The following is an 11,732-nucleotide window of genomic DNA, read 5'->3' as shown; positions in this document are numbered from 1 at the left end:
GAAACTCATGCACCACTACACACTTCTAACGTGAAAGCTCTTGAAATCAGTAAGGATTAAAAATTCTATACCACGTTGTAAGAAAGTATATACAGAACCGTCTGGTTCCGGACATAATAGCAAGAATATTACAATATCTCTACCGTACAATAATTTGCACACCAACATCATGTTTTACCTTATTAATAGTTGAGCTCACTATATGATCAGAATTCGTTCAAACGTCGCACAAGACGGTCATCACCACCGTCGTGTAAGCACGGCAAATTTTACAAAGATCGCAGAATACTAACGTGTCTCTAAAAGTTCGGGTAGTGTGGGTGATCTTATAGTCAATGCATTTACACATGGATCCGCTCCAAACTACAGTAATTCAAGGGATTTATATTGCCCTAGAATGAACTGGATTGCCGGTAGTTGTGAGTCATGATGAATAGTAGTTTAATTCCTGATACAGATTCATATTATTCCACCGAAGTTACAATATTCTGTGTGTTTCCTTACTTGAACAGTTCTGAATTGAAATTAATCTGGTCGTAACTGCCTGCACACCTCAGTATTGTAGAGATTCACGAATTGATATGGAAGATTCCTTAGAAGGATTATAGCGGCATATGTGATCAGGGTTCCTTTCAAAAAAGACGATTCAATCTACCACAAAGTAGCAAATATTTTATTCTAAATTGAAGATGAACATGAGTTCCAGCTTCAGTCACTTCTGGTAGACATCTACTACAATCAACCATGTGTTTGCGAAGTTATGAATGGTTAGAATGTAAGATGGTTGAAAAGAAATGGCAGGTAGCTGGAAACAAAAGTAATTACTCAGTTCACACTTGGCAATCAGAATTATATGCGGTATAGAGAGTGCAGATACTTCATATATCACTCGAACAAATATTCCCTAGTTTCATGGTCGAAAAATGTCGTAATTCAGATATAAATTCTACGATTCACCCCTTTTAAGACTGGCACCTTTATGTCGCTAAATAATTACTGTTGATTAACTTGTATTCTCTGTATTAATAGTTACCTAATTAAGTATAAATAAGTAAATAACTGTTTTACTGAAATTAAAACATTCACAAATGGTCAAGATCATTACACTGAATGGACGTGTGCTTCGCTATGAATCCAGTGTGTCTTAGTGGATAATGCATTGAGGCTTGAAATGAACGCTATTCGGTTTCGATCTCAATGTGAAGAATAACACTGAAATACAGAACAAATGACTTAACGAGCCATTATGTAACCTGATCAAAATCATTTGCGGAGAAAATGGTGTAAAGAGACAGGAAAAACAGTTATATGTATATGTATAATGTGTTTTCTCGTTCACAACTAATAAGATAGAAGTTTGTAATGGATGTTTTCAGGATTATGATATTGATGATGAAAATAATGAAGGAAAGGGTCAGGTGGGAGAAACATATGTTAGCATAGCGTCTAATGTGCTCATGTTAATGATAGTGTTAGCGAAATAACGGAATCGGACGACAATGACAATATGAACTGATAATATTGATAATATTGTGGATAGCAATCAATTGTATGTAAACGATAAGTTATGCTAGTCAATATTCTGTGACGATCAGCGAGATCATACTTGTAATACCAATTTCTGTTTGCAATGGTTTGAACTATGTTTTTGTTGAAACTTTTCGTCCAGTTTAGGACTTGTCAGTGAGAATAAATATCAACTCTAAGATTGGGTACAAAGTACTGACAGGTCTTAAGTTGGATGAAACACACATCTCAGTTTCCGGTGCTACATTTCACTGAGGCTGCGAGGGACTAAGGCTCTTAACAGTGTAATAGCTCGGCATTTACTGGACACTGGGCACACCGTCAACATTTTGCACGCTTTTAAAACTATCAATAGACAAAGAAGTACGACTGCTCTCCGTTTTGCTGAAGCCATTGGGTTATTTTATTCATTTATTTATTTTAAAATATTTATACTCCTCCCCCTATTAACTAATTCTTAAACCAACTTTTTATTCACACACATTTCCACTCACTGAATCCTCTTAAATTATCTTAACTTTCGGAATTCTATTTCATTATGATTACGTAATCCATCTTCTCATTATTCAATTCCATTAATCTCTAAAATTATCACACAACTACACTAAACTATTATACCATCCACCCTGAATTAATTCCCTTTTTTTAACCTCTGACCTGTTCTAGCATATAGTTATTATTGTAATTCAGTTATTGACACTCATTTATGTCAGTTGTTTCACACAATGTAACACAAATTCTATCACATTTTTTGATTTGTAAGCAGCTGATGAGAAATCTCGAAATATTATGAATTCATACTATTTTGCACGAATGTTTGTTCTTGCTCTATTGATACTCGCTATCTGTTTACACCATAATTGTTCCCCCTTTTTATGCAATAATTAATTCCATTAGGGTATATGTAGCAGAAATTTATCATATTGTAGACAGCGGTTTCATTCTAGTTTAAGACCTATTAGAATCAATGAACGATTGAATAAATATAAGACTGAACCCATGACATTTCGATTTTATTTGTTCACTAGTAATCGCATCCATGATAAACTCCAGTGTTCTGATGAGGTGTCTTGATCTCTAGAGTCAAACAATTTCGAGTGAGATAGTTGCATGAAGAACTTTGTAAGTTATCAAATTTAAAATCGTGCATTATTTAAACCCTGCTGATTGAGTGGTTAATTGCTGACTTTGGGTGGTGGGTGAGTGAGTGAGTGAGCGCTCACACACAGTCTCGTATCAGAACAAAACTGCTATACAGTGCATCCTGCCATTCAAAATTTGTGTAAGTGGAGTCAGTTCATGGTGCAAACTATGAAACACAATAACTCCTACAAACACCAGTCATTGATCATCACTAGGTATATCACTTAAATTTCATCAAACATTGTTGTTCAACTTCATTTACTTTGTATATTTACTCTTATTATTGATAAAAGTGTTGTGTTCTTCAAGCTAAAATAACATGTAATTGTATAAAGCTCATTTCAGTACATGGATTACTGTCTGTTATATTGGTTGTGTATTATGCTATATCTGATCAATGGATCGATATGTTATTCTATTTAGAAACATATCAGTAATAAGGAAATGCCACCTTTATGAAAGTCTGAACCTGCAACCGGTTTATTGAATACAACTTTACATACACAAATTTGAATTAACCCGTTTTTGTTGAGGATAATAATACTAAACAATTGCTTAAACTAAACTGAATGAGCAAAGAGGGATAGTAGCTAGCAGTGGAATCCAGGACGCGCGTTTCGTCCTGTCCAGGACACCATAATTGTTTCTTTCTCCCTCTCGAATCAGTTCACACAGAATACTGTTACTTGACGATTCAGTCAGGAATAAGTATTTCAATATCACATAGAATCGTCGCATCTACCAGTTGTATTCTTCTAATCTAATATGCGTTTTCACATTAGAAACATATTTCTCAACGTTAACACAAATGATGATGATAATAATAGTGTACACTATGTGAGAGTGTGATTTTAAAGTAACCTCAGTCTGTTTACCTTAGTTGTTGTTTGTAGAAATGTCAATGATTTGTACTTTCTTGTTGTTGATCATCATATTCTATCTAAATAATTCAACAATATGGTTTATTCTTTTGTATAATGAGCCTGATATAAATTAAGGAATGTCGCTCACTAATGATGCTTTCATATGACTGACAATCACCTGAGTACACGGAACAAAGTTGGAGGAATTTTGTTTTTCATTTCATTTCATAAATACTACTTTTCTAAATAAGAAATGAAATGAAAACAAGTGAATTATCCTTCAGATTACAGAATGTATCGTTCCAGCTATGAATAAACACTGGAACTATACGCCATCGTCTTCTTATAGAATCGATTAGTTAATGCATCCCAATTTTATTGACTATGAGACTGTGATCAATCATCATGATCACATAACCCACATGACGTTCTGTGTATCATTTTATATCAATCACTGTAACAGATAAGATAAGTACCTATATGCATTATTCAGGATAATCACATTCGATTGTTTACAAACTGAGTATATGTGTTGAACTTTACTTGAAATATGGTATCAACATTAGGTGGAAGCGATAAGATTTTACTGGAGATGGAATACATTTCAAAATATCATTTGGTATTGAAATTTGTCTTAATTGTGCAACAGAATCGAAATAAATTTCTCCTTAATGAAGCATTCGCTGAATAAATATCCCCTGAAGAAGTAACTTACACTGAGTCACGAAACGTCAGAAAATCTAATTTTCTACTCATTGGGATATTACAAATATATTATTTATTTATAACAATCTACCCAATGCTCAATTTATTCGAAATTATCAAATCAAACCTTGGTAATGATGCATATGAATTCATTATATTTGGCGATTTCTCACCATTAGTTTTTGTGCGTACTTCGAGGTTGGAAATGATGGTTGGTGCGATCTCAATTCCGAACATCTACATCACCTGTTGAAATACTACAATATCTACGTATCCCCGTACTGAACAAGTCAATTAGTTACTTTTTTATAAGTTAGTAATCATGACAACAAAACTCTGCGAAACTTTATATCTTGAAGGGGGTTGCTTCAGTTGATGATTCTGTTTTTCTTAATGATATGGATTTCCATTAAAAACCTCTTGTCCGAATTCTACTTATGTTTATATCTTTATAATCCACACATTCATCATTCCTAATTCACCTTCATTCCTTTTTAACGTAATTATCTTGAATATAATCCTTTTATCACACATTATATCCCCACAAAGTTAGGACTATTATTATATTGATAAAAACTTGGCACCTTACTACAAATCATTCCGACCTTCATTAACTGACCTTTCTAATTAAAAAATCACACCATCTTGAAGTACTTCTATAAAAACAGATGAGAGTGTTCAACACTTCTCACGTATAACATTGTTAAATTCATTCATGCCTGCCTTATTTCGGTCTTTATAAAATGGGACAAACATTATAGACCTTTAACTGTAGAGGCTGATGATCAAATCATTTGTTCGCTCAAATGTTCTTTGTGTTTGCATACTCTATGATCATCCTCAAATTGTTAGTTTAAAGCATATCAGTCAAACATCAATTCCTCTGTTTTTCACGTCAATCTCTTGAATTATATACTAAGAATGTAAAACACTGAAATGAGGGATTGTGGAGATTGTAGTAATCTAATAGTTGAATTCGTGAGTCGATCAAAGCTAGACCGCCATGCAAAACCTTCAAGCACTGGACGATCATCTTGTCCTAGTATGATACTCCTCATCATGTGCACAATAGTGACTAGTTTCAAGATGGATTTTATGGAGTTCTAGGGAGAAGCCGTGACCAGTGGATTTCAATCGTGTTTGTTGTGATGCAGTTACTCACTGGAGATAATGGTGGACGGTCGTACAATATCGTGAATTGGTTGAGGTTAGACGTAAACAACGTTGAATGCCGGCCGACTCATCGGTCTACAGGTTAAGCTTCTGAACGTGAGACCGACGTTTCTTGGATCGAATTCTAAGAGAAAGATCGTGGATGCGCGCTTCTGTTGAATTCTAATGATGGGCCGAAAACGGTTGTTCAGTTCCTCCAGGTTTTCCATGATGCTCTAGCTAAACCGACTGACGTATTCAATCATTAAATCAACATACATTTAGAATGGTAAAACAGTAGTTTGTGCAAAATATATCGACTTAAGTATTTTATAGTGATAGGAATAAAATGTCTGGCATCAGAACATCAACAAGATGGAGGAGGAGGAAACACGAGGACATAATTGAAACGGTATGAAAATGCAGGACCATTGAAGTCTGGGACGATGAACCGATATTTGCGAAGTGAACTTGTAGTGTCAGTTATTGTGTCATTCTCATATGCTTTATTCTAACTTTCGGACAGACCAATCTATTCATTCTACATGAGTGATATTTTGACCTTGTTAATTATTTGCTTATCAGTCTTGACTGTTTTTATATGAGCGTATATGTGTGTACACTTCATATCCCATGTCTCATCACATATCTGTAGTTTATTTTGTCTGCCTATAAATATTGGGTAACACCTGGCTAGAAATGGAGTTGGCTTACCAGCCATCTCCACTGCGCATCATTTTGTTTTGTTCCATTACATTCACTTTACATACAAAATATATGTATTCAGAGGGCATTCTCGTTGACTGATTTATCTAAATTCCGTTATTGACTAACGTGATTTAAGTCGATGATTGTATACGAGGATAGGTGATAACAAATATTCGTCCGATCTGATTGGAGTCAGATCCACGGGCCATTAAAAACTGTCAAGTTTAAGAGAACTGATTGACATTTGGCAAATTCATTGTATGGTTCTCAGATTTGACTTAGATGTTCAGTAGTTTTTTGTTCAAATGTATTCGATTGTCTTCACTGGTATTCTTGTTCACTACAATACTATTTGAAAAGAATACGTTTAAAATGTCAATACTGTTTGGAAGGAATATATCAATTTCTAAGATAAATAAGCCGATTGAACTTGCACTATTTTTGGTGCTAATTTAGAATATCGTTGTGGAAGTACACGAAATCTTGAGGCATTAAAAATAATAGCTAACTCGACATTTCAGTGAAATGTTTGAGGCGTGTGAGGATGATTCAACGGCAGAGTGACAATCGACAGTCTTGATTCATGGAAACATTCAATATTTTGTTATCGCTGTTATGTTGTTTAATCACCGGTTGTTTAGAGTATTGCTGGTGAACCGAATCATTTGATTTCACTTTTCTAGCAAGACTTGAAACATCAAAGTCGTATTGAAGCAAGTGACTGACTTGGAACAAACTTCATGAATGTTTCACACAATAAAAAGCACAAATTGGTCATTTGCCTTATCATGAATAAAGAATTTTTCGAAAAATGAAATATGGTCATACCCGTTAGTTGTGTAAAATAGATTAAGAGCATTTATCGAATAGAGTAGTTGATCTAAGAATCCTTACAAATGGTCTCAAAAGTGAGATATCTTCCTTACCTCTCCTCTTATTTGCGAATTCACAATCATTCTATTAAACTGGACGGTCAATCTTCACTTGACATTTGAGAAGACAACAATCCATCAAATCAAATGCATCAAAAGAAAAAATAAATTGAATCGGTACAAAAGATACTACTTATTTGAGGATTATTTTCAAAAAAACTATTTCAAACAAACAACATGAGAATTCGGGTAGATGGGAAAAACAATGAGAATAAAAAATGTGACGAGATAATGGGGAATAGAACAAAACAACAAGGATGATGACGATAATGACAACATTGATACATGCACACACGCACACTTACACATGTTTATTTACATGTTACCAGATTTTAAAGATTGTTAGTGTTGACGTATTGTAGACGAATATATCAGTGTATGTGTATGTGAGTGTGTTGGGACTAGATGAATCATGAAAAAGTGGGTGAATAACTATTTAAATGGGACTAAAACATTCACATATGATCAGGATCATTGCACTGAATGGACGTGTGCTTCGCTATGAATCCAATGTGTCGATTAATACTGATGGTGATGATGATCATTCCGAGAGGATTACCTTCATGTCACCGGTAAGTCAGAAGAAACTATGCATTAACCAGTGACTGTCTGAATTCAATATCTTAGTGGATAATGCATTGAGGTTTGAAATGAACGATATTCGGTTTCAATCTCAATGTCAACAATAACACTGAAATACAGAACAACTGGCTTAACGAGTCATCAATCGGACGGAACGGTTATCCTGGATACTGTTACTAGCCATTATCGCAACTGTGACGACCAGTGAGATCATACTTTTAATACCAAACTCTGTTTGCAATGGTTTGTTGAAACTTGATCAGTCCTGTTTGGCATATGTGCATCCTTCATAGATTGTCTCGATGAAACCACTATCACACAAGTTACGTAGGAAAAGGGTGAGATGTGGCTTGCGGACGGACAAAGGACCAGCGTTTCGTCCTTTTTAGGACTTTTCAGCCAGACTAAATATCAACTATGAGATTGGGTACAACCTACTGACAGGTCTCAATTAGGACGAAACAAACATCTCGAATTCCGTTACTAGCTACATTTCATTGTAACTGACTTTGACTTCAGTTCAACTGGAAATTACTTGACTATCAACTGAAGAACACTGTGTAGCCGTTATCCTATACGTATTCGTTTTATTCGTAATTTGTCCACTATTTTGTATCTCCAGTTACTGTTTAGTACACAGACTTTGTTTTCCTGGATGACGATGCTTAATTTGTCTTCAGATAATAATTGCAGTAGTTTATAATACAGTACATACGTATCCATGGATTCACTGTTTTTGTTAGATAGTGAAAATGGTTTGTTGTAGTTGTATTTTCACCTTATCTAAAATGTATCTGTTTTGATCTTCATTCATGTGTTCATCATTTATTCACTAAATCGCTTAACGTGAGGATTCAATATTGAAGGTTCCTTGTTAAATTGATCAAAATGATTGAAATGAAGTGGATTAACCGGATTTCAGTCATACGATTTGCGAGGGTTATTTCATTTGTATTCAATAACATTCAGTGGATGCAAGCAGGTATCAATCAACTTGAATTTTTTTTTAAGGGAATCTTGCATAATTCTTATTCATTCTATTACAGATGCATAACATTTAATGATCAACTTGAATGATCAAAAACTATTCGTTTCGAAGATGGAGGTGAATAGGCTTGTCAAGTTAGACTGGTGAAAACGACTAATTCCTGTCATGGACCATATCCTATATATCAGTTTGTTAATCCATCAAAATTCTATTGGAAATCAATAAAATGTTACGTAATCAATGAGCTTGTTTTATTGATTTGTGCTTTACTCAATTTGCCAATGAGTTTGATTAAAAGTTACACCGAATACTTAAATGTTATTGGTAAACTATTAAGAAAACAATGAATGGATCATGTTAGATCGATGGCTAGTTATTTCCGAATTGTTGCCTTCAATCTAATAATTCATCAGTAAGTGAAGGCTGATACAAGATACATTGATGAAATCTGTTAATTAGACTGTAAACGTAGTTTAGATGGCAGATTGATCACTTCATATGTGAATAGAATATCGAGCTTGATAATCAAGTATTAGTTAATCAAATTAGTTCAAGTGAAGAAAGTCGACAACAGTTTAATATAAAACAAACAATGGTGTACTAATACATGGAGTCAGCCAGACTACAGAACAATTGAAATATAAGACATGAAGTCAGGTCCTCCTTCGAACTGTTTTGGTTGATTAGTCATGCTGTTGCTACATTGTGGAATAATGGTTATTAAATGTTTATATGCGTCAAACGAATTGAGAGGAAAACACAAAACTAGTCAGCAATCAAATAAGTTTAAACATATCCTAACTGACCTATTCTTTTAAGTAAAACTTCTATTTCATCTTTTCATTTCCCACAATAGTATATCATTGTCCTAGACTTGCCATTGTCTTGTATTTACGAAAAGCCAATGTGTAAGCTGATATCATAATGACGTAAAAAATGAACTGTGCAGGTTTGCATCTGGTTTGACGGTATATTATTGTTGAACGAGTATGAATAAAATCACGGATGAGAGAATTTGGAAATGAAAATCGTCAGAAGAAAAGCGAACTAATGGCTCGATAATGCAGAGGAAACATGTGGGTTCAGTGATAAGAGTCATCGACGATAAACATTTATACACAAGTGTTAATACAAGAGATTCAATAATGCAAGTAGTTGAAGAAGGATATCGAAAATGTTGAAGAGATGGTCCTAATGAAACAACTTATGTTCTAATGCTTGGTTGAATTTCAAGCCTGTCAAGTATATGTGTACAGAAATATAGGATTACGAACAATTGGACAGCAGCTAATCCCATCACATTATCAACACATATTCCACCTTGTTCATCACAACTAGAAACGGACAGAGTGAAGTTGGTTACGAAACTGACATAATCACTAGATAACTGTTGGTCAACAAAAGTAGTTTGCCTAAATTCATCAAACAAGCAGGATTAGAGATACAGAACGGTATTGATAAGTGGAGTAGTAACAATATGATAAGTTGACTGAAGTTACAGTAGTAAGTCAATCGTACGAAATACCTGCAGATCTTGGCTTTGTCTTCGGTAAGATGGCTGGTGAACACTGTTGAGGTTTAGTACGCTTAAACAGAAGAGATTTTATGATAAACTAGAACGATATTCATGTTCATCAATCTGTATGTTTGTTTTGACGTCTGCTCTAAATGAGACTATTTTTCAGATTAATTGACTTCACAGATAGAAAATATTTCGAAAAGATTCATGCAACTAGTCAACTTCCATCGAAGTAACATTCAATCAATTCCAGAGTGATCACAATATAAATTGATTGATGTCCGATTATGGTCATACTGACATTCCAAATAATGAAATTAGTTGACATTACAAACCAGTACGTAACGACACCAAATCTGCAATCGAAGTTGTTGACTAAATATCACCAACTAGCATTAAAGAAACTTGTGAAAGATGAAACAATATTGCTACCTCGTTCAGATGAATGTTCCGATGTAATCGTTTTTAAGAGAGACGAATACATTAGCAAAATAATGTCTACTTTAAATTATTCCACTAGATTTACCATCAATAATACCCAGGAAGACTTAACAGAGACGACAGAGAAGCGACTTTTAAAAAAATTGAGAGAACTGAAGAAAAATCTAATAGATAATCATACACACAATGAACTCAAACCTAAAGGATCACAATTACTGTACTTATACGGCCTACCCGAAACTCACAAACCCGACATCCCGATTAGACCAATATTATCCATGGCTAATTTGCCCTTCCATAAACTCGCCCGCTGGCTGACAAAGTGCCTAGAACCAATCCGAAAGAAACTGACACCTTACAGTCTAAAAGATAGTTTCGAATTTGTACAAAAACGCAGCAACCTGAATGTTTCCGATAAATTTGTGGTTTCATTTGACATCTCATCGCTCTTCACAAACAACTCATTGGAAGAAACGATAGAGATCATATGTGAATATCCTGAACTTCTACCTCTACCAATTCATGATTTTAAACAGCTCCTTTTTTGTGTACAAAGCACATACAATTTCAATTCAATAATTTCTTTTACCGCCAAATTGATGGAGTTGCCATGGGCAGCCCGTTCGGCACAATTCTTGCCGATACATTTATGGGAAACCAGGAACTAAATAAGCTTAAGGATGCAATCGATGGTACTACGCTGTACTGTAGATATATTGATGACACATCTCTCGTCTGCAACAATCATGAGCACGCCATTAGGCTACTTGATCTGTTCAACAAAGCACACAAGAATATAGAATTTACTATGGAACAAGAAGTTGGAGGCAAATTCCATTTCCTTGATATTGGGATCAAACGAACATCTGATGGCACAATTCATAGACATATTCATCACAAAAATACTTGGAGTGGACTATATCTGAATTACTATAGTTTCTGTCCAATGAGTTACAATAAGGGTATTGTACGAACCCTTTCTGACCGAGCTCGTAAAATGTGTTCAAAGGAATGCTTGGATGACGAAATTACTCTCATCACTAATGTTCTACGTGAAAATGCATACCCATTGAAATTCATCCAGAAACATGCTAAAACCAAACTTCGGACAAAGTACGACGGAGTAGAAAAGAAAACCTGCTTCTTACATTTACGTTTCAAAGGTGATGAAG

General features: G+C 34.6%; 1 protein-coding gene across 1 annotated transcript; it reads left to right on the top strand.

Moving 5' to 3' along the window:
- Nucleotides 1-5,976: 5,976 nt before the first annotated feature.
- MS3_00000811 (uncharacterized protein) lies at nt 5,977-11,383 on the top strand. Its single transcript, XM_051208432.1, has 2 exons — nt 5,977-8,594; nt 8,659-11,383. The coding sequence occupies exon 2, from the start codon at nt 10,407-10,409 to the stop codon at nt 11,226-11,228; it is 822 nt and encodes a 273-aa protein (XP_051072863.1). The 5' UTR covers nt 5,977-8,594; nt 8,659-10,406; the 3' UTR covers nt 11,229-11,383.
- Nucleotides 11,384-11,732: the final 349 nt, after the last annotated feature.

The sequence above is a fragment of the Schistosoma haematobium genome, chromosome 1, assembly GCF_000699445.3.
Source record: "Schistosoma haematobium chromosome 1, whole genome shotgun sequence".
Taxonomy (NCBI): Eukaryota; Metazoa; Platyhelminthes; class Trematoda; order Strigeidida; family Schistosomatidae; genus Schistosoma; species Schistosoma haematobium.
The sequence above is the reverse complement of the archived record's forward strand: the minus strand, read 5'-3'. Positions and strand labels throughout refer to the sequence as shown.